Source organism: Nansenia antarctica, assembly GCF_963989245.1.
Source record: "Nansenia antarctica genome assembly, chromosome: 16".
NCBI classification, from domain to species: Eukaryota; Metazoa; Chordata; class Actinopteri; order Argentiniformes; family Microstomatidae; genus Nansenia; species Nansenia antarctica.
Window position 1 is genome coordinate 26,743,260 of NC_137686.1, and position 23,093 is coordinate 26,766,352.

General features: G+C 46.5%; 2 protein-coding genes across 2 annotated transcripts in view; one reads left to right on the forward strand and one right to left on the reverse strand.

Moving 5' to 3' along the window:
- Positions 1 to 971, reverse strand: part of LOC308171657 (myomegalin) — a gene marked incomplete at both ends in the record, with an annotated part of 29,254 nt that extends 28,283 nt beyond the window's left edge. Inside the window, one exon of the mRNA XM_080546532.1 lies at positions 764 to 971. Coding sequence (XP_080402658.1) covers positions 764 to 971 — 208 coding nt within the window. The remainder of the gene's footprint in view (positions 1 to 763) is intronic.
- A 14,363-nt stretch (positions 972 to 15,334) lies between these two features.
- On the forward strand, positions 15,335 to 22,209 carry LOC308171629 (transmembrane 6 superfamily member 2-like). Its single transcript, XM_080546505.1, has 9 exons — positions 15,335 to 15,645; positions 15,973 to 16,076; positions 16,658 to 16,755; positions 17,142 to 17,245; positions 17,642 to 17,849; positions 18,813 to 18,914; positions 19,298 to 19,390; positions 19,953 to 20,072; positions 20,856 to 22,209. Exons 1-9 carry the CDS (start codon positions 15,554 to 15,556, stop codon positions 21,063 to 21,065), a joined length of 1,131 nt encoding a protein of 376 aa, XP_080402631.1. The 5' UTR covers positions 15,335 to 15,553; the 3' UTR covers positions 21,066 to 22,209.
- The last annotated feature ends 884 nt before the right edge of the window (positions 22,210 to 23,093 follow it).

The window sequence follows — 23,093 nt, forward strand, 5'->3', positions numbered from 1 at the left end:
GTATTCACTGTATTGCATTGTTGAATTGTACTGTATTATTTAAGGTACCCACGATGCCCAATGATCTTCCTCGCTCCTGGTGCACTTGTTGTTGTTGTTGTTGTTGTTGTTGTTTGTGGTGAGACGTTTTTATGTTTTTCTGTGAACATGCTGCTCTAAATTAATTGCCCCTAGTGGGACTAATAAAGTTGTTTGAATTGAATTTAATACAGAGCACAGGGCTAACAGTATGAGGAGTTGGATTAACGGTTTGGATGGGGAGTAGGAGAGTTCTGCATGTGTGTGATGGGATGGAGAACAGATGGAGAAACTCAGGTGTGACCATATATGGACAGCAGGGGGAGGCTGGTGGAGGTAGAAATCGGAGGACGGGGCCAACTGTAACGAGGAAGGGATGTTATATCAAACACACACGTGTTGTAATGCGCGGAGCGGAACGAGGAGGATGTCCTCATTCTGTCCCAGCATGCATTGCAATGAGCCCCGTCCTCAGATTTTTTTCGGCCCCACAGTATTTTACTCAATATGCGTTGAAAAAAAATGTTGAAATAGCAGTAATACCACGCTCATTGATAGAATGACATAAGGGATGGAAAGGGGGGATGGCAGTTTTAGAAGGGGGAGGATTTTGACCGTTTTTTATTTCAGGGGGGGATGCCAACCCCCCTCATTCCTAAATTTCGTTGTTTGGTACCTGTACTGTAGCAATGACAAATAAAGTCCATTCCATTCCATTCCATTCCATCTGGAGTGCTGGACGTACCTGCCAGGTTGTGGACGAGGTCCCTGATGAGGTGGCCCATGATGACGTAGACCACTCCCACCACCAGGGTGGTGGCGAGGAACAGGTAGGCCGCGTACTGGGGCAGGATGACCACGTCACGGGTGGGCGACTTGTACCCCTCGAACAACAACGTCTCCTCCTCTTCCTCGCCGTGAGGAAGGGGAACGGTCACCACAGGCACCTCCATCTTCTTCTTCTTCGCCCCTAAATTGTTGTAAAATGAAAAAGTCAACATTTAGGACTTCAGACGTGGAAGAAGTCTGATATTAATGACTGTCAACATCGGCATATACATTGAGGGATATCATTAGATGTTTGTTGTGTGGCACCTTGCTAACAAAAAAACAACCTTTTATAGCTCATCAATATATTCTAACCCAGCTGACATTAATTAGCTCAGATTGGAGGTAGAGTTGCCTCCTAATTAGTTATGGTTTTCAGCTGGTTCCTTGCCTTTCCTTGCTGTGGTGTTCTGCTTTTTCCCTGTTTCATTCCACTTTATTACACATAACTTTATTTACATATGGACTTTAATGTTTCAATTTTTTGGTCTGGATTGTTTGAGTTAATACCAACGTCTGGTGCAAATTTCACTTGAATAAGCTCATTGGAAATACATTTACTGGACAAAACGTTGATGTGTTCAATACTTATTTCCCCCACTGTGTGCCTCCAGTACGACACATTAACTCACAGAAGATCGATGGGTTTAGATCTCAAAGCACATCGGTTTTTTGATCTCGATTGTTGTGTCAGAAGCAAAGCGGGCACCCGAAATGTCTGCAGACAGGGGACATCGATCAGCTACTGCAGATCAAACAGACTTTCAAATCGTTGGCCGATTCGTCTGAATTAAGACGACAGCGTTGACATAACTTACAAAGATCGTCTGCTTATCTCTTTCTAGATGATTCTAGAAGCGTGAAAAAACACCAATGTCGCTCAGTGCAGAGCAGTGGTCCTCCACATATTTGATCTGTTCCACCACCAGCACACCTGATTCAACTAATCAAGTACAAAGCTTGATTAGTTGAATCAGGTGTGCTGGTGGTGGAACAGATCAAATATGTGGAGCGGCTGGGGGCCCCCCGAGGAGAGGTTTGAGAACCACTGGTGCAGAGACATGAAGAATACTGTTGTAGTTTTATATCAAATATGCTGAGAATTAAAGTCTGTCTCTCTACATTCTGGGAAATTGAGCAATCATGGAGCCCCCCCCCCCTTTTCCTTCCTGGACAGAGGTGCCAATTCTGTGGCGCAGTTAAGTTCTGCCTGTGGACAGTGCCAAGAACTTGCTGCAATCGCAGAGTTGTATGATATGATTGGTTCCCAAGAATAGAGATCTCATGACCAAGAACACTTGAAAAAATAGTGTCCCGCCCCACGGGGGGTGGGGGGGGGCTTTTTGACTGTGCTACTTTCCCTCTGAGCTGCTGTAACTTTGCTTAATAGAAGGCCTCATTTGAGTCAATTGATTTAAGCTCTTTGTGCTTTAGAAGTTCTACTCAATCTACTAAGAATCAATTCAATCCACAACAATACAATACTGTACCAGCAGAGGTGCCTGTGCTTCTGTCCTCTGTGTCTGTCTGTTCAGGACAAGCGGAGGCAGATTGGGGACAGGGGACCGTGAGGTACTGGTAGGCCCCTGCTTCAGCTCATCGGGTTAAACCCCCCCTGGACATCGTGAAGACCGCCTTCACCCCGTACTGTGAGGCGTCACCGCCATTTGACGAAGCTCTAGTTATCAGAAGCTTACTGTGTTGTCTTCTACACACGTCTGCCTGATAACAGCGTCTGTCCTCTCTGGCTGTCTGTCGAGGTTGTGTGAATGAACAGGTAGGCAGTCAGACAGAGAGACAGACAGACAGACAGACAGGTGATCAGACAGACCGGCTTATTACGCGCACACAGCTACTGAAGGTCAGGTGGCTACTCAGGTGGAATCACTGGTCCCTGCCAGTCCTACGTGCACTCGTTTATTTAATTAATTTAGTTTATTTCATTAATTATTTTATTATTTTTAGTATCTCTTCTTCCTCATACCGAGGAGTTGTACCTTTCTATTTCAGAAATGTACTTTGAATGAATACTGTATCTATCTATCTGTCTGTCTGTCTGTCTGCCTGTCTGTTCATTTGCTCAGAATAGCTGTCTGTCTGTCTCTTGTCTTTCTGCACATCTGCTCAGAATAGCTGTCCGTCTGTCTGCCTGCCTGTCTGTCTCTCTATCTCTCCATGTCTACAGTAATCCCCCCAATAGATCTATTTCAGATAATGCCTACAACTGCATCTGACTTTGAAGTACATATCGACACTCATAACTATCTGTCTGCTTATTTAACCTGCCGTATCATAACCATCTTATGTGCTTAGTTAACCTACCTAACCGTATCATGCCTTATGAAAACAACTCTAATCTCAAACATTCTGTGGAAGGCCACTGCCCCTGACCCAGATTCTACCTACGAGGCATTAGTCCAGTAAGAGGGATAAGGATAAGTGGATGAATCATACACAACACACACCGAGATGGTTCAGATCTTTACTGGAGAGAAAGACAGAAACCAAACCACATAACAGGGGCTCAAATGTACAGCAAACAAGTCACGTACTGGGGAAATACATTCTGTTCTGCTACCACACAAAAGCTTGGTGTGTGTGTGTGTGCGCGTGTTTGTGTGTGTGTGTGCGTGTGTGTGTGTGTTTTTGTCGGTGTGTGTGCGTGTGTGTGTGTGAGTGCATGTGTGTGTGTATGCGTTCAGACCTGACTAAGATGTATTACTGCATGTCACAATGAACATTTACAGTAGGAACCTGATAGGAACATAATGTTGACCGTTTTCTATTGTCACTGAGAGTATATGAGAGAACAATTTAACACAATGTTTTTAAAAGTAGAAACCACACAGAAACTGCGGTGCGTGTAAGGGACAAGGGGGGGAACTTAAAAGAATAAATGTAAACATAAATAAATACGATATAAATATAAATAAAACATTAACATTATGCCATACATACATACTCTCGCTTACTCAAGCATCTTCTATTGCAAACAGACAGAGGATGTTGCACAGCGGTGGGGGGGAGGAAATATAAAAGTGACAAACATCAGTGTCTAAATTAGGCCAAATTATTTCAAGCTTTCAACCTGAAATGAAACTAAATGAAAGCAACAACAACACTCGTTCTTTATTGAACATTGGAGTAGCCTAGACACTGAGACAGATCAAATCAAAGGTTATGGATAAGTCAGAGAGAGAGAAGTGACATGAAGAGGGGTCAAAGGGCGGAGGTCACAGTGACATCCTCTTCTGGCTCTGAGATGTTCCGATGGTGCTGATCAGGGGGGGGGCAGGGGCTGGTTCTGAGGGGGGGCCGGCGGGGGTGATAGTACCCCGGCAGCGGGCCGGTCCGGTCCTTGTCCTTCTGCATCATCCTTTCTTCCTCTCTCTTCATGATCTGGTCATAGATGCTCTCTGGCCTTTCTTCTTCCCCCTCTTCCCCCTCGTCATCCTCCTCTTCTCGCCCTGCGCCTCCCATCTCAGCGTCCTCTTCGGCTGGTTTTGGGCCGAAGAGCCAATCTAAGAAAGAGAGAGAGAGGGAGAGAGAGAGGGGGGAAGAGAGAGAGAGAGAGAGGGGGGGGGAAGATAGAGAGATAGAGAGAGGGGGGGGAAGATAGAGAGAGAGGGGTGAAGGGGAGAGAGAGAGATAGTGGTGGAAGAGAGAGAGAGAGAGGGGAAATGAGAGAGAGAGTGGGGTGAAGGGGAGAGAGAGAGATAGTGGTGGAAGAGAGAGAGAGAGAGGAGGAAGAGAGAGAGAGTGGGGGAAGAGAGAGAGAGAGAGATAGAGAGAGGGGGAAGTGAGAGAGAGTGGGGGAAGAGAGAGAGAGAGAGAGAGAGAGAGAGGAGAGAGAGTGAGAATGTAAGAACCTGACATTGACACGTTGCACAATGTTGTTGTGGTTTATGAAATGGCGTCTACAGGTAGAAACAGCATGTCTCTCTGTTCAGCCAACCTGAGCAGGATGACAACACTGACACTGAGGGATGTAGAGGATCTCAGAAACCACCACGCACCACAGGCAACAAAACGGCGGAAGGAAGAGTCAGACATTTCTCAGAGAAACACCCAAAGACCTGCCATGACAGTAGTCAGTCAACGTCAACAGTCACACATCAACACATTGAGGCCGCAAAGGGGATGGACAGGAGAGAGATCGGGGGCCGACATCACTCCACGTACCCAAACACACAGGACCATGAATACCCCACAAGGATGGACGTCACAAGGAGACACGGACCCACAGTCCAGAGTTGTGGATCTAGGGAGTACACCAAGGTTGTGTTCAGGTGGGGGTGAAACATTCAAAGCAATGCCAATAGCGACGAACATTGTCCGTTCATTGCTTCCCTCCTGTACATGTCTATCAGACGGAGGCTGGTGGAGGTAGAAATCGGTGGATGGGCTCATTGCAACAAGGAACAGGTGTTAAACACGTATGTTTAATTCCAGTCCTCATTCTATTCCGTGCATTACAATGAGCCCGTCCTCCGATTTCTACCTCCACCAGCCTCCCCCTGATGTCCACATGAACATGTCCGCAACCCGTGAGAGTGTTTCACCCCCCTGAACCGGCCGAAGCCCAACCAGTTACCTGCTAGGTCGTGTGCCAGATCGTTAACCAGGTGTCCTACTATGGCGTATGTGGCGGTCAACACCAACACTATCGCCACTAGCACGCACACTATATACCGCGGGAGGGTGATGGCGTCGCGAGCGGGGGGGCTATAGTCCACGAAATAGACTTCCTCCTCGCCCCCGGGGCGCCCGTGCCTGGCAGACGCCTGGAGGAGCTGTCGGGACGCAAAGATCAGCCGCTCAGTCAGGTTCCACGTCAGGTCTCTCTCACCCGAGGGAGTCGCTGGGAGGTCCATGGTTCGGTTCGGCCTGGGGGGGGGGACCGACCGTACGGTTGGGAAGATGTGGACCGCAGACGGTTTCTTACAGTTGTCAGTTGGAGTTGTCAGTTGAGGTTGTCAGTTAAGAGTTGTCAGTTGGTGTTGTCAGTTGGTGTTGTCAGTTGTCAGTTGGTAGTTGGAGTTGTCAGTTGGTAGTTGGAGTTGCCAGTTGGTGTTGTCAGTTGGATTTGTCAGTTGGAGTTGTCAGTTGGAGTTGCCAGTTGGAGTCTGTACAGCGTTGATGAGTGTGTGAACGTTTGTTGAAGGTTGGTTACTGACTGCTGCAGAGTTGAGCGGTTAGGCTGTGTACACAGTGTCCCTGTGTTCTTTGAGGGAACTGTAAGGGGATAAAGGGATCCATAAAGAGAGAGAGACAAGAGAAAGAAAGGTGGTTATTGACATTTTCATTCCTCCCTTCGTTTTCTATGAGGGTTGACATGGGATGGAGGTTTCCACTGGTGGGGGAAAATGAGTGTTGAGTGAGAACAGTTCACTTGACAAGATGGAGGATGTGGTTCACAAGAGACATAGTGCATCAGGTGTTCACTGTGTTTCAATCCCTCTCGGCTTAAGACCCAAAATCTTGCAGAGACCCAAATACTCTCTGTAAGACCTCCCAGGTGGTTTTCTTGATGTAATTTCCTGGAGAGTAAAGTCGTTTGTTCTTTAAGTCTTCAGGGAGAGAGAGTGAGAGGGAGAGAGGGAACACAAAATAGGACAGGCCTGGAGAGGGGTAATAGGATTGAGAGGAGGTCTGTTATGCAGAGAGATATCAGCTGTCCATCTGTGGGGATTAGACATGAGAGAGAGAGAGTTGGACTCTAATGCTCCAAAGAGGCTTATACATCTTTCGATCAGAACCCTACATACTAGATATAGCACCTTATTTCAATTGTTCACCAGGATTAAACGGGTTAGACAGTTTCGGTACCTCCAATGTTGTGCATTTGCGGTGTTTTCACAACATGAAAAATACTGTATGGACGGAATGAATGAAATGCATTCTCTGATACGATTTCTTTATTTTTTTTACGATTACTCAATTTAGTCTCATATCTAATGTAAAACTCTAGATATTTGTATGGTTCACTCAAGTCCATGCATGGGTGATGGGCAAAAGACATTGACATGAGTAGGGTTTGGAATTATGGTTAGGGCGACGAAGAATGAAGAAATGACCAATGTCTCCATGAATTTGCTCTCCTTACAACCCACATCCACACAGCTCCTTACCTTGCAGACTCGACGTGCCAGGTTCTCCTTGGCTATAATGTGGTTCAAAGAGTGTAGGCTACTGTAGAATTTCCTTTGTAAGCGAAGCAAGTTTGCAATCCTGAAAGCAACCCAACAAAACACACAAGTGGTCAGTTATGGCCCCTACGACAGTACACACCGACTTGTACCGACTTGCCGCATCGGTACCTTTCAACCGAGAAAGCTACATTTCGTCATCAGAGCTTTTGAAGAGTTTCGAAGCGTCCCCGGTTTGAAGCGATGCGGAGTATAGGTTGTGTGTTCACCATCTTTTAGGCTGGGTCGACCTCGTCAACCACGCCTTCCACGCTGAGCACTCGGGCCATGAGCCAAGTCCACTCCACGATGGTGGTGCTGAGTAAGAAGGTAACCTGGAAGATCATGAGAGGATGAAGAACTTCCATGGTGGTGACTGTGGTGGTCGGGAGGGAGCTGGGGTTTACCCAGGGAAGAGGGGAGGTAGAGCGGAGGTAGAAGAAGGGAGGGTAAGGTGATGGGGTTTCAGAGGGAAGGATGAAGGATGAACAGTGGAAAGAAAGGGTACGATCTTAGACGGAAGGAAAAGGTGTTTTGTAAAGAGGAGGGGGTTCACGAGAGAGGGGAAGTGTGTTAGAGAGAAAGAGGTGAGCTGTAAGGGTGAGAGAGGGATACGGGTGGGGATGAAAGGATGAGACAATGATAGAGGTGTAGGATGGAGTGATAGAAATAAGGATGAAGGAGCGATGGAGCGATGAAATGGAAAAGGGTCTTTCCGGGTCTTTCCTTTAACGGAGACTTGCAGTGAGAGAGGGGAGGAGTCAATGAGAGAGGGGAGGAGTCAGCGAGAGAGGGGAGGAGTCCGTGAGAGAGGGGAGGAGTCAGTCTACTTAGTTTTGATCCCCAGGTAAACTAGGTGTTGTCTTGTTAATCCGTTACGAGATTTGTTTAGCGCGCAAAACGAGGCCAATAACACACAGGACAACAGACTAGAGTGTTGGTGAAGATTAGAGTGAAAATTACATAAACGATCACGATAATCTGGGGTTAAACCGCGTTCTTAATTTGTTATGATTAGAAGAATGTCAGAATAAATATACAAATTTTCCCTGCGTGTGAATGTTTAGGTAAACAAAACAACACATGCCTGCACACAATTCAACATTTGAAAAATGTGTGTGAAATATATTAGATGAATAACACCAACCAAGAGATAACATTATACATAAATACATCAGTACCTGCAAAATGAATCAAGGCACATCTGTTCCCGGATCCCAAAGTCAAAGTCAAAGTCAAGAGCAGAAGCCGGTAGCAAAAACCAGGATCCCAAAACTCTGACACTGGCGCCCCAGAGTCAACGAAACAGCGAACAAACGCAACAACAAAAAACACCAAAAAAGCTAACCCTCAAAAGGTGCCACAAGCTGCCTAGCCCTAGCTCACTGGTTCTCAAGGTAAAGTCCCACGTCGGGAGGTATCAACGTGATGGCAGTGAGGGCCTTATGAGGACTCCGACGAGCTTGAGTTTGAGGCTGGTGGGGAGGGGGCCGCCGGCGCCTCGGGGTCTTCTTCTTCTTCTTCTTCGGGCCACAGCTTGGTGTACGCGTCTCGCAGCAGGCAGGTCCAGAACACGATTGTTATGACCGAGTTGACGCAGAAGTTGACTTTCATGAGGGGGTGCAGCTTGATAAAAGAACCCAGCATCCAGCTCATGCTCCTAGATACAGGAGTGCGTGTGTCCGCGTGGACGATTTGTGGAGACGAGTGTGTCCGGCTCTCTCGGGATCGGGAATCTCCTCTCACCTGACCCCATCCGTCTCTTGCTCTCTCCACCCTCTCTTCGGCCCTCCCCCCCCCCTCCCTCTCTCTTTCTCCCCCCCCTGGTCATAAGTCTCTGTGGCTGGCTGCAGAATTATAATCCTCCTCCCCATCTCCATAAGAGGATGACGCTGCTTCTGATATGACATACATTGTCAACTTGTTCATAATCCGCAGGGTAGCCTATACTTAGGCCCGTGGAATGGTCCACATAGTGGATTTCCTCATAGTGGGTTTTCCTAATACCAACATAATCTGAAACTTTTGGATATCATCTGACACTTTGTAATATCTCTTTTAAGAGGTAACAAATGCTGAAGAGTGTCAATATAAGCCTGTTACATTGAGTATCTTGTGATGAGTATATAGGTTAGCGTAGACTAGAGGATGCCTTACTTGTTCACTTGTGTACAACAGGGTACGGTCTTGGACGGAAGGAAAAGGTGTTTTGTAAAGAGGAGGGGTTCACGAGAGAGAGAGGGGAAGTATGTTAGAGAGAAAGAGGTGAGCAGTAAAAGAGAGAGAGGGATACGGGTAGGGAAGAAAGGGTGAGACAATGATAGAGGTGTAGGATGGAGTGATAAAGATAGAAATAAGGACGATGGAGCGATGGAGCGATGGAATGAAAAAGGGAATGGAGATCCTGGTCTTTCCTTTAACTGAGACTTGCCGTGAGGGGAGGAATCAGTGAGAGAGGGGAGGAGTCAGCGAGAGAGGGGAGGAGTCAGTCTACTTCGTTTTGATCCCCAGGTAGACTAGGTGTCCTCTTGTTAATCCTTTAAGAGATTTGTTTAGCGCGCGAAACGAGGCCAATAACACACAGGACAACAGACTAGAGTGTTGGTGAAGATTAGAGTGAAAATTACATAAACGATCACGATAATCTGGGGTTAAGCCGCGTTCTTAATTTTTTATGATTCGAAGAAATAATCATGTCAGAATAAATATTGACATTTTCCCTGCGTGTGAATGTTTAGGTAAACAAACCAACATGCCTGCACACAATTCAACATTTGAGAAATGTGTGTGAAATATATTAGATGAATAACATCAACCAAGAGATAACATTACACATAAGTAGGCTACATCAGTACCTGCAAAATGAATCAAGGCACATCTGTTCCCGGATCCCAAAGTCAAAGTCAAAGTCAAGAGCAGAAGCCGGTAGCAAAAACCAGGATCCCAAAACTCTGACACCAGAGTGCCCCAGAGTCAACGAAACAGCGAACAAACGCAACAACAAAAAACACCAAAAAAGCTAACCCTCAAAAGGTGCTACAAGCTGCCTAGCCCCAGCTCACTGGTTCTCAAGGTACAGTCCCACGTCGGTAGGTATCAACAGGATGGCAGGGAGGGCCTTATGAGGACTCCGATGAGCTTATGGTTGTGGTCGGTGAGGAGGCCCGCAAGGGCGCCGCCGGCACCGCCGGTGCCTCAGGGTCGACCTTTTCTTCTTTGGGCCACAGCTTGGTGTGAGCGTCTCTCAGCAGGAAGGTCCAGAACAGGATTGTCATGATCGAGTTGACGACAAAGGAGACCTTCAAGAGGGGGTGCAGGTTGTCAAAAGAAGCCAGCATCTTGTCGAAAGAACCCAGCCATTCACCCATGGTGAACGCCTCATGCTCCTAGATACAGGAGTGTGTGTGTGGTCGTGTGGACGATTTGTGGACGAGTTTGTCCGGCTCTCGGGATCGGAATCTCCCCTCACCTGACCCCACCCTTCTCTCTCTCTCTCTCTCCCTTTCTCTCTCCTCCCCCCCACCCTCTCTTCGGCCCTTCCCTTCTCTCTCTCTCTCTCTCTCTCTCTCTCTCCCTCTCTCTTTCTCCCCCCCCTGGTCATAAGTCTCTGTGGCTGCAGTATTATAATCCTCCTCCCCATCTCTATAAGAGGATGACGCTGCTTCTGATATAACATACATAGTCAACTTGTTCATATAGTGGGTTTTCCTATACCAATATCATCTGAAACCTTCGTATATCATCTGACACTTTGTAATATCTCTTTTAAGAGGTAACTGATGCAGAAGAGTGTCAATATAAGCCTGTTATATTGAGTATATTGTGATGAGTATATCGGTTAACGTATGATGCCTTGTTTGTTTGCTTGTGTACAACAGACTTGTATCTATCTAACCCAGGCTGTCCATGTGTCTCTCTGTCTTAGTTTGTGGGTCCTCTCAGATAATAATCCTCAATCGAATGAAATGCCGGAAACAAAACAACCAAAGAAAGTCTTCATCTTAAACTACACCGCCGGGACAGATGGGTCTCAAATACAGGGGGGGCTGTGTGACAGAGACAAGAGGTCGTTCACAATCAAGTCATGATGAGTCAGTATGAGGGTGGTCGCTTACCCAGGAGGTGGGGGTTACCCAGGAAAGAGGGGGATGAGGCGGAGGTAGAAGAAGGTGATGGGGTTTCAGAGGGATAGGATGAAGGATGAACAGTGGAAAGAGAAAGGGTACGATAAGGACAAGATCTTGGACGGATGGAAGAGGTGTTTTGTAAAGAGGAGGGGTTCACGAGAGAGAGGGAAAGTGTGTTCGAGAGAAAGAGGTGAGCTGAAAACGAGAGAGAGAGGGATACGGGTAGGGAAGAAAGGGTGAGACAACGGTAAAGGTGTAGGATGGAGTGATAAAGATAGAAATAAGGATGATGGAGCGATGGAGCGATGGAATGAAAAAGGGAATGGAGTTCCGGATCTTTCCTTTCCTCCACTCCTTTGCAGTGAGAGAGGAGAGGAGTCAGTCTGTGAAATCTGTAAAGCGTCCTTGGGTTTGAGAAAGGAGCTATATAAAACCAAGTTATTATTATTATTATTAGTCTACTTCGTTTTGATCCCCAGGTAGATCCTTTACAAGATTTGTTTAGCTCGCGAAACAAGGCCAATAACACACAGGACAACAGGTTGGTGTTATTCATCTAATATTTCACACATTTCTCAAATGTTGAATTGTGTGCAGGCATGTTGGTTTGTTTAATAATAATAATAATCTATCCCGATAATCTGGGGTTAAGATGCGTTCTTCATTTTTAATGATTAAGAAATAATCATGTCAGAATAAATATAAAAATGTTTCCCTGTCTGTGAACGTTTAAGTAAACAAACCAACAAAACCAAACAACAGCCTGCACACAATTCAACATTTGAGAAATGTGTGAAATATATTAGATGAATAACACCAACCAAGAGATAGCACATTACACATAAATACATCAGTACCTGCAAAACGAATCAAGTCTCACCTGTTTCCCAGATCCCAAACTTGGCGCAGAAGTAGCCGGTAGCAAAAAACATGATTCCAAAACTCTGAAACTGACAAAACTGACAAAAACTAACAAAAAAAGCCTCAAAAAGCGCTACGAGCTGCCTAGCCCTAGTAACGTCTCACGTCGGTTGGTATTAACATGATGGCCACGTGTGAGTGCCTTAGGATGAGGAGGAGGCCGCCTCGACGTCTATCTTTTCTTTACCGAAAAGCTTGATGTACGCATCTCCCAGCAGGAAGGTCCAGAACACGATCGTCACCGACGTGTTGAAGGTGATGATGAAGATCATGAGGGGGTGCAGCATGGTGAAGAAAGGGCTGGGCGGCTCTCGCTCCTAGATACGGGAGTGTGTGTGTGTGTTCGTGTGGACGATGTGTGGGACGAGTGTGTCCGGGTCTCTCACTATCTCCCCCACCTGTCCCCGCCCCCTTCTCTTTCTCTCTCCTCCCACCCTCTTTTCGGCCCTTCCCTTCTCTCACTCTCCTCTCTCTCTCTTTCTCTCTCTCTCTCTCTCTCTCTCTCTCTCTCCTCCCACCCTCTTTTTGGCCCTTCCCTTCTCTCTCTCTTTCTCTCTCTCTCTTTCTCTCCCTCCCTCTCTCTCTCTCTCTCTCTCTCTCTCCTCCCACCCTCTTTTCGGCCCTTCCCTTCTCTCTCTCTCTCTCTCTCACTCTCTCTCTCTCTCTCTCTCTCTTCCTCTGCTCCACTCGTCCCTTTGGCCCTCCCCCCTCCCTCCCTCCCTCCCTCCCTCTCTCCCTCCCTCCCTCCCTCCCTCCCTCTCTCCCCCCCGTGGCCATAAGTCTCTGTGGCTGCAGTATTATAATCCTCCTCCCCATCTCTATAAGAGGATGACGTTACTATAGATATAACATACATTGTCAACTTGTTCATAATCCACAGGGCAGCTTAGGCCCGTGGAATGGACATAGGGGCCTAGTGGGTTTCCTCCTAATCTAGCAACATCATCTGAAACATTCTTATATCATCTGACACTTTGTAATATCTCTTTTAAGAGGTATCTAATGCAGAACAGTGTCAATATAAGCCTGTTATATTTAGCATATTGTGATGAGTATATCGGTTAAAAACGTAGAGGATGTGTTGTGGATTTCATTGATTATTATTAGTAGATCTAGTAGTAGTACGCAGATCTAGTAGTGTGTACGCCGATAATATGCAAGGAACTTTTCCTGGATACATGGTGTACAGGTTTTTTGCCCTTGCTTGCTTGCTTTGTGCCGGTGGTCCTTGGCCTCCCCTTGGGGCCCCCCGGCTGCCCCGTGTGCCTGGTCTGTTCCGCCGCCGGGGCACCTGCTTGGCCGTCCTTGTGCGGGGCCTCTTTGGTCTGTGCTTGCTTGGCTGGGCCGGGTGTGCTGGTGGTGGGGCGGGCTGGGTGCGTGGGGCGGCGGGGGCTCCCCGGGGGGGGGGGGGGGGGTGTGGGGGCCCACCGCTGGGTACTGGTAGGCAAACTGGCTAGTAGTCGCTCTATGTGTAGAGGGCTGCAAGGGAATTTTCCTGGCTACATAGTGTACAGGTTTTTACTTTTGCCTGCTCGCGGCTCTGTCAGTATTGATTGATTGACTGAAAATGTTCATTGTGCGAAGCGCATTGAGTTGCATCTTGTAAGAAATGCGCTATACAAATAAAATTTGATTTGATTTGATTTGATTAGTAATATAAAAGCACAAAGAGCTTAAATCAATTGGCTCAAATGAGGCCTTTTATTAAGCAAAGTTACATGAGCTCATAGAGAAAAAATGTATAGAAGAAGAATTTATATATTTACATTTATAGAAGACCGCCTTATGAGGTCACTACTCATTCACACTACAATCATGTGAATCTGCGCAACATGTTATTATACAACAAGTTATTGGCACTGTCCACAGGCAGACTGAATTGTTAGCTACGCCACAGCCATTGGCACATCTCTTACAGGAAGGGATGGCCTTCCTTAGTGCTCGATTTCCCAGAATGTAGAGAGACAGACTTCAATTCTCCACATATTTGATATAAAACTACAACAGATGCCTTACTTGTTTACTTGTGTACAACATACACGTGTCTCTCATCTACATCTAACCCTGTCCATGTGTCTCTCTGTCTTAGTTTGTGGGTCCTCTCAGATAATAATCCTCAATCTCATTGCACTGATGTTTACATTACTACCTTTGTACTACTGTATATTGCACATTGCACATGTCTCCTGACATAGCTTCTTTTATACTTCTGCACATTAGATACTGTACATAAACTACCTCACTGTACATAAACTACCTCACTGTACATAGCTCATAACTGTACATACCTCTAAACTATACTGATGTTTACAACACTACCTCTGCACATACTGTATATTACATAGTTACCTATCATCACTACCTCTTGTTCTATTTATATCATGCACTTATATCACTATTTGCACTTCTGGTTGCATGCTAAACTGCATTTCGTTGTATTGTACTTGTACTCTGCGATGACAATTAAATTGAATCTAATATAATCTAATTTAATTTAATGCCGGAAACCAAACACCAAAGAAAGTCTTAATCTTAAACTCCACCGGGACAGATGGGTCTCAAATACAGGGCGGGGGGGGGGGGGGGGGGGGGGGGGTGACAGAGACGAGAGGTTGATCTGATCACAATCATATGTCTTACCTGTGAATGGATTGTGGAAAAGTCACGATGAGTCAGTATGATGGTGGAAGCCAATGATGAGATCACAGCCAATGATTAATTTCACTGGTCAGTTCGTGGCTTCACCACAAGGTGGCAATACGTTCTTACTTTTCAGGTGCGCGCTGCATTGAACGGCTGCATACAATTCGCTCAACCATCGGTAACTTTTGTATTCTTTTTACGCATTGCGCATTTACCAAATAGGTACATCAATGCAACAACTGTGATTCCTATTAGTTGACAAGGTCGATTATTTCACAATACACTTACAGTGAGTTGCTGTAGTACCATCCCACCACGTGTTCTTTGAAGTTTGTGAACTTTGAAACATGGGGGGTCAGGCTCCACGTTGATTAGACGTTGCCTGATCTGATTATAGGCTGCGTTCGTAAACACGCTCTGGAAATCTGATCAGCACTCATGGGAATGCCTCTTGTCCAATCAAATGACTTGGTCCATTTATGACTTTGGAACCCCGTGTGCGCTCCGGCGCTCTCAGAGCGAGTTTACGAGCGCAGCCATAGATAAGTCAACACATTGTGAGTGAGAGACGCGTCTGGAGAGATCATATCACCTGAACCCAGGGCAATAAGAGGGTCTGATCCACACATTATGTCTCTCACAACGCGAAGCTCAGAAACCTGTGCTTAGTTTTTTTTTTTCTTTCTTACCTGCCGTTTCATTGGTGTTCTTTTTAGTTGTTTAGTTTATTTATTTTTATTTATTTTTAAGTTTTATTTTCTGTATTTGAATGAGGTGTTGCTGAATACGGAATCACTTGGGGGCATTTTCTAAATCAAATTGGGAAAGATGAATGTGCCGGTGGAAGTATGCGTTTTCTTCCTGTCTCTGCTGGCTCCTGGAGTCCTTTACACAATCAACAAAGTCCCAGCGATTCAAGAGTGAGTTTGCTTTATGTCATTATTATTTCTCTCCGTTTTATATTAGTTTCGTTTGTATGGCAAACTCTCATTCATACTGCCTCATGACATGCACTGACATATCCAAGAGCCTATAGTGTCCAACCAGCCAGGCACTGTGGGTCTACCATGACATATTGTATGTCTTCAGTCTCTTTAGTAGGTGGTTATGAAAGACAGGAACACATTTAGACGCTGTACAGTAGGAGGTTGTTGGGACACGAGTGATCCTTCATGTTGACGTGAAACGGAGGGGGGTGCTTCATCACTCACTCTTATCTGAGCTGACTGGACGTGTGTCTCCCTCAGGCCTCTGCCTCTCCTGGGCCTGGGAGTGGCGGTGCTGGGGTCTGTACTACTCCTGGTGTATCTGTGTGTACGACACAAGAAGAATGTTGATCCCTTATTTTATGGTATGTATGTACACACACACACACACACACACACACAAACACACACACACACAAATTAATGTAACTCCTATTTTAGAGACTCTACTACACCGACACGAATGTTGACCCTTTATTTTATTATTTTATGGTATGTACACGTACACACACACACACACACACACACACACACACACACACACACACACACACAGGGTGAATGTTGTTTTGTTTAGTCCGTTATCAAAAAGTCTCAATAATAATAATAATAATAACTTTTATTTGTATAGTGCTTTTCCTGCAAACGTTGCAGCTCAAAGTGCTTTAATCATTATACAATCTTAATTAATTTATTTTGTCATTTAAAGGTCAATATTAAAAAGATGGGTTTTTAGTCTTGACTTGAACATATGTGCTGAGGTTGCATCCCTAATGTCAACTGGCAGTTTCCAGCATTCCACAATCTGGGTGCATAAAATGAGAATGCAGCCTCACCAAATCTCTTCTTTTGTACATGTGGTACACAGAGAAAATACTCAATGCTCAGGGAGAAATGAAAGATGAAAGATGGCAGATGAATACATGTTTGTGTCTCTCTCTCTCAGTGTTTGCGGTGTTCTCCTTCGCCTGTATGGTGGGCCTCACTAACGCTCTGGAGCAGGACGGCCTCATCTCAGGCTTCATGGCCTTCTACCTGAAGAAGGTTAGTTTAACACTAGAACAGCCATGGGTAAAGTAAAGAAAATGTTATATCTTTGCACTCGATCAAAATTCAGGACCCTCCTTTCATGACTTTTCCTAGATATGTGCGTTCTACCACCCAGTATCCTTACATTTTCACAATCACATCAGGATAAGCTAGTATATAAAGCTTTTCTGTGTAGGAAACTAGGTATTTCTCAACTCAACTAGTCCTCCTCTCCTATTCGTTGATTGATGTTACTGGTCAGTAAAAGTGCTACTGGTTAAAGAGCGCGTGTGTGTGCGTGTGTGTGTGTGTGTGTGTGTACGTCCGTGTGTGTGTGTGTGTGTGTGCGTGCGTGTGTGCGTCCGTGTGTGTGTGTGTGTGTGTGTGTGTGTGTGTTTCAGGGGGAGCCCCACCTGAGCACGGCCTACGCGGTGCTGATGGGCTACTGGGAGGGTGTCGTCCACTTCCTGCTCTTCCTCGTCATGATCCATCGCATGTTCAACGGGTAACGTCCACCCTCCGTCACCTAGCAACCCTCGTGTCTCCTCTAGAACAGTGGTTCTCTCCTTGGGGACCCCCAGCCGCTCCACATATTTGATCTGTTCCACCACCAGCACACCTGATTTAATTTGTACTTGATTAGTTGAATCAGGTGTGCTGCTGGTGGTGGAACAGATCAAATATGTGGAGCGGCTGGGGGTCCCCGAGGAGAGGTTTGAGAACCACTGTTCTAGAAGGCCTTGAGTCCCTAGACTACCACACAGTTCGGCTTATTTACTTATTTCACTTGCCTGAAACCTACAACTGTAGTCATGCGTGTCAAAGAGATTTCCAGAGTGACCGACCACTGTCAATGTCAACGAGAGGGTTCTCGCTTTTATCTACTACCTGTCTGTCACAGGAAGTGCTACCGGAGCTTGGGGCTGTTGTGGGCGGGCTCCTCCATCGCCCACCAGATCGTCTTCGTCCCGGGAGTGGTCATCGGCAAATACGGCTCCAACCTCCGGCCCGCCTTCTGGAGGAACGCTCCCTTCCTGCTGCTGCCCCTCTGGGGCGCCTCCCTGCTCTTCACCCGCCCCCGTCAGCTGCCCGTCATCACCGCCGACAAGGTGAGGGGAGGAGGTTCCGCCCCGCACGGCCGCAAAGCCTACTTTTGGGCGATGAGGGTGTACCTGAGAGGGAGGGACCAACAATGTACTGTGGGGGGGGGGGGGGGGGGGGGGGGGGGGGGGGGGTGGGCTGTGGCGCAGGAGGTAGAAGTGGCGTCTAATGATCGCAAGGTTCGGGCAGATCGGCGGTTCGAGCCCCGGCTGGCTACATGTCGAAGTCGAAGTGTCCTTGGGCAAGACACTTAGCCTCAAATTGCCCCAAATGAGTGGGCCAGCCAGCACCTTGTCTCCATGTGTGTGTGAATGGGGTGAATGAGAGGACGTTGTAAAGTGCTTTGGAATAAGGCGTTATGTAAGTCAGTCCATTTACTTAAGAAAAAGGCTGAACGTCACAATCGATGCAGCACTCTTTCGTCTCTCCCCCTCACCACACACAACATTTTCACTCAGTGATTATCGTCAATATCACTTTGTCGGTTCCTCCCGTCAAGCTAACGGCTAGCTGTACTGACTGAGGCTGTCTGTTTTACATCAGGGTATCCGCGGTGTCTTGAAAAGTATTAAAAGTTGATAAATCAATTTTGGGAAAATCAAGACCCTTAATAAGTATTAAAAAGCCTTATCACGATTTTATGAGGTCTTGAATTTTGTAGGTATTTTTCTGAATTAGACTCTGTCCAAAGAGTTTGAGTCCTAAAAACTTTTTAGTAAAAGTTCGTGAATTTATTAGTTTTTATTAAAAAACAAAGATGAACCGGAAATTCTCTTGTATGATAGTGGTCTAGTAGTCTATTGCAAACTAAAACTGTTAAGTTAAAGGTGTCACTGATGTAAACGGTTACAGCTCGAAGTGGCGGTGGTGGAGGTCTGGAAAAATATTGACAAGGTCTTTAAAAAGTCTTAGAAAGGTATTTAAATGAACCTCAAGATTCCTGTATATACCCTGTACATGTTCTCCCTCAGGTTGCGGCGGAGCAGAAGAAAGGTCTGTTCTCTCGTCCCCTTGACCTCCTCCTGTGCGTTCTCCTGCTGGGCGCCATGGCCTTCTCCGTCTTCAGGGGCTTTGTGAGTCGCATTGAATTAACTTCCTGTTCCATTCAGTTGCACAGCTGTTATTCTTTCCACGTTCCGGTCTCTCTTCCAAGGTCGGTTTAGTCATAACGCATGTACAGTAGAGCAAACAAGAACAAACAAAAGAAACATCCATATTCACATCCATATTTCTCTCTCTCTCTCTGTCTCTGTCTCTCTCACTCTCTCTCTCTCTCCCTCCCTCCCTCCCTCCCTCCCTCTCTCTCTCTCTCTGTCTCTGTCTCTCTGTCTCTCTCTCTCTCTCTCTCTCTCTCTGTCTCTGTCTCTCTCCCTCCCTCTCTCTCTCTCTCTCTCTCTCTCCCTCTCTCTCTCTCTCCCTCTCTCCCTCTCTCTCTCTCTCCCTCTCTGTCCATCAGGTTGTCCTGGACTGTCCTCTGGATGCTTGTTTCAGCTACATCTACCAGTATGAGCCCTACCTCAAAGACCCCGTGGGCTTCCCTAGGCTCATGGTGAGTCTTAACAGCACCAGGACCCGGTCGTTCAAAAAACGTGTAATCTGGATCAGAATGATCCTGATTCTTTTTTTCACCAGTCATTCTAGAACACCTGTCCTTCTAGAACACCAGTGCTCTAGAACACCAGTACTAGAACACCAGTCCAATGAAATCAGCCAGCTCGATCTCCACCAGGAGTTAGGGTTAGGGGTTAGCACATAGACCTAGAATGAGTAGACCAGGCCATGGCCCATACTACTAGATAGTACAATCAACATTATTAATAGCTTAGCGCTCGACTAGCAGACACAGAGTAAGAATAATAATAATAACAATAACTTGGTTTTATATAGCGCCTTTCACAAACCCAAGAGAACAGAAAGTCAGACAGACAAAACAGAAAAACACAGAGACAACAGACAGCAGACAGCGACGAAATTAAACTAGGGGCCAAAGGCCTTGGTGAACAGATGGGTTTTGAAGGCTGATATGAAGGTGTCCAGGGTGGGGGCATTGCGGAGTGCAGTACTGACTGACTGACTGATTCTGAAGGGTGCTGGTCTTGTGACCGTTACAGATGCTGGTGCAGCTGTTCTATGCGCTGCCTGTGCTGGCGGTGTGCGTCTACGGGCTGCAGACCCCCGGCTGTACCTGGATGCTGGACTGGACCATCTTCTTCGCGGGGGCCGTCGCCCAGGTACAGTAACACAGGGTTCCCGCGCTGGTCTTAAAAAGAATTTAAGTCTAAAATCTAGCAAGCAAAAAGGCCTAAAAAGGTCTAAAATGTCAGTTATTCGGTCTAAAAACTAGGTGCTAGGTCTTAAAAATGAGATCCTGCAAGGAAATCAGTCCGACCACGTCTATTTACGCGGAAATTAATCAAGCTGGAACCAAAAAAATGCCAATTCGCTTCCTTTTTTGTCTGTATGGCAGTGAAATCCCTAATTTCATCACCTCAAGGATGACAAAAAGCTATGGTGGTGCGAATAGGTCTAAAATTATATTCAAAGAGGTCTAAAAATAGGTCTTAAATTTGACTTGTTGAAACTTGTAGGAACCCTGTAACAGTGCTGTGCTCTTGAAGGGGGGGGTGCCTTTTAAGTGTCATAGATTAGATTAGATTAGATTAGATTCGACTTTATTGTCATTGCAGAGTACCAAAGTACCAGACAACAAAACGCAGTTCGGCATCTAACCAGGGGGGTGTTCCATCAACGTCTCCAAAGGACAATCCAGACTTATTTTTTATAAATACATATACATATACAAATACATACAATATATATTTTTTAAATCCAGCATTATTTTGAGAACTCTCGTGAGATTTATCAAAATAAGCCTGGATTTTCCTTTAGCGACGTTGCTGGAATAGCCCCCAGAAGTGCAAAAATATGGTTTGTGCTGAGGTAGTATTTGTAAACAGCAGTCATTTTAACGGTGATCGATTAATATTCTTCTCGTTGTTTTTTTTGCTCCCTAGACCCAGTGGTGCCACCTCGGGGGCTCTCTCCACTCCCGGACCCCCTTCACGTACCGCGTCCCCGCGGACAAGTGGCGGTCGGTGGTCACCCTCAACCTCCTCTACGCCGCCGCGCCCGTCCTGCTAGCGCTGCGATGCTACGCTAACCCCACCTTCTTCATGAAGGCCGTCCCCAAGGGCCAGGCCAACCAAGAGAAGAAGAGGAAGTAGGAGGAGCTACAGGAAGCGTAAAAACTCTGACCCGTGGACGCCCGTAAGCGGATGTACACCCCGACTGTGAAGACGGAGACTAACCGTCAAACATTTTTCATTTCCTGGATTTTTTTCGTTTCTCCACGTGACCCACCAAGTACAGTATTCACAAACCAATGTTTTCTACGCAAAGACCCCAAGACCACCACCAGTTGGGGACTGAATTGGCCTGCCATTTGAGATACGCTTCTCTTTGAAGCCAAGAGCATTTCTGCATCATCCTTCTGACTATCGTTGACTGTAACTATGACATAATGCCATCTCTCTCTCTCTGGGTTAGAGAGCCTTCGTCGGGGTTAAGTTTACACACAAGTCTCAGGAACACGTCACATTAAAACAGTACCATGTGACCGCACCGTTAGACTAGGACCGATATACCCCAAAAGACCCCTGGACCAAAGACCCTTCTTCACCCTGCGACTGTACTGATGTCATCAGACAAGCAGACAAGCAGAATGCACTCCCTCTGTGGACTGTTGGACCCAGATAAAGGCTGTTTGTCGACGTGAGGGGACTCAGCCAAGTCAAATCACCACAGGGAGACACAGTCCACCACCGTCCCAGACTACTACTACCACCACCACCCCACTCACCACCAGCCCTATAAAACCTGGACTCTGAACTGGGCATCGTCAGTTATTGCAGATGACTGTACACTGATGCAACTATGATGACACTTCTTCCGGACTGGGTGGAGGGGGAGGGGAGGGGGAGGGGGAGGGGAGGGGCGAGGGGGTCCTTTTTTTGAACATCCTCCTCTGATCTGGCATGATATCAGTGGAAGCAGTGCTTTCGTCTATCCAATTGTGTCGGTTGGGAGTGGTTGTTGAATGTCACTGAGACTGAATGACTGCTGTGTAGCTGATAAGAGATTACAGGACATGCAGTGTTTCACAAGCCAGGGCTGTGGTGAAAGATAACTATGTTTGAGAAGACCACCTGGGGACAGATACTGACTGTTTAGTGTTTTAATTAAAAGTGTGTTGTTATTTCACTGTTTCACTGTTTCGTTGGTGGGGCGATGGTGTAGGCTATTGATGGTGTTTGGTGATATTTTACACACAAGCAAAGAAAAGATTTGAGATGGTGGTTGAGAGTATGTTTTGGGTGTTCTGTATGAAGGATAGGGGGGGGGGGGGGGGGGGGTATGAGGATGGGGAGAGGGCGATTATTTAATTATTATTTACGGTTGGTGGGTAGAATGACCATGTTTGCTTTGTGAACTTTGTGAATTAAATGACTACTTCCCTGATTCCTTCACTAGTTGTTCTCATGGGGATAGGAATCCCCTGGTATGGCCCTCCATATCGCCAACCTTGAAACACTGTTTGTTTACCCTTTTCTCGTCTCAATCTGTCCGTTTTTCAACCACAGGGACAGAGGTTGATCAGATACTAGCTGATGGTCAGTCCTGCTCTGTGACATATATTGTTTCAGTGGTAGCGTGGTGTTGGCCCAGTCTAGGGCAGAGTACATGGGTCTATTTCCTCCAGTTTCTTTCTAGAAGGACATACAAAACTGTAGGAAACTGTCAGTATGAAAATGCCACCGACAGCTCTTTTTTTCTTTCACGGACCTCTAATTTGACAGCTTGTGTTTCAGTCCCTTTGAGGAAAGGCAGACGGCATTGTTGCGCCTTGGTTAACATGCTTAGTCAGACTAGGTTAATGGCCCTTACTGAGCTGTGTGTCGCTCGGCCGGTTACAACTCTACTGACCTCTGACTGACTGAGAGCGGTGTCGCGTGTTGATGATGTCATAGTATGACCAGTAAACTTTGGCCTAGTAAACGTTGGCCTTCCTGACTGCAGATGATACAAGGCGCCCCCCCCCCCCCCCCCCCACACACACACACACACAGGCTAAAGATGACTCACTATAGCCAGTTTGTCAAACAGTATCTACCGTAAACACATTAGTCTGTCTCCGAGTTGTGTTTTGGACGACGTTGGCGTCTGGAGACTCAATACACAGTAAATACACAGTA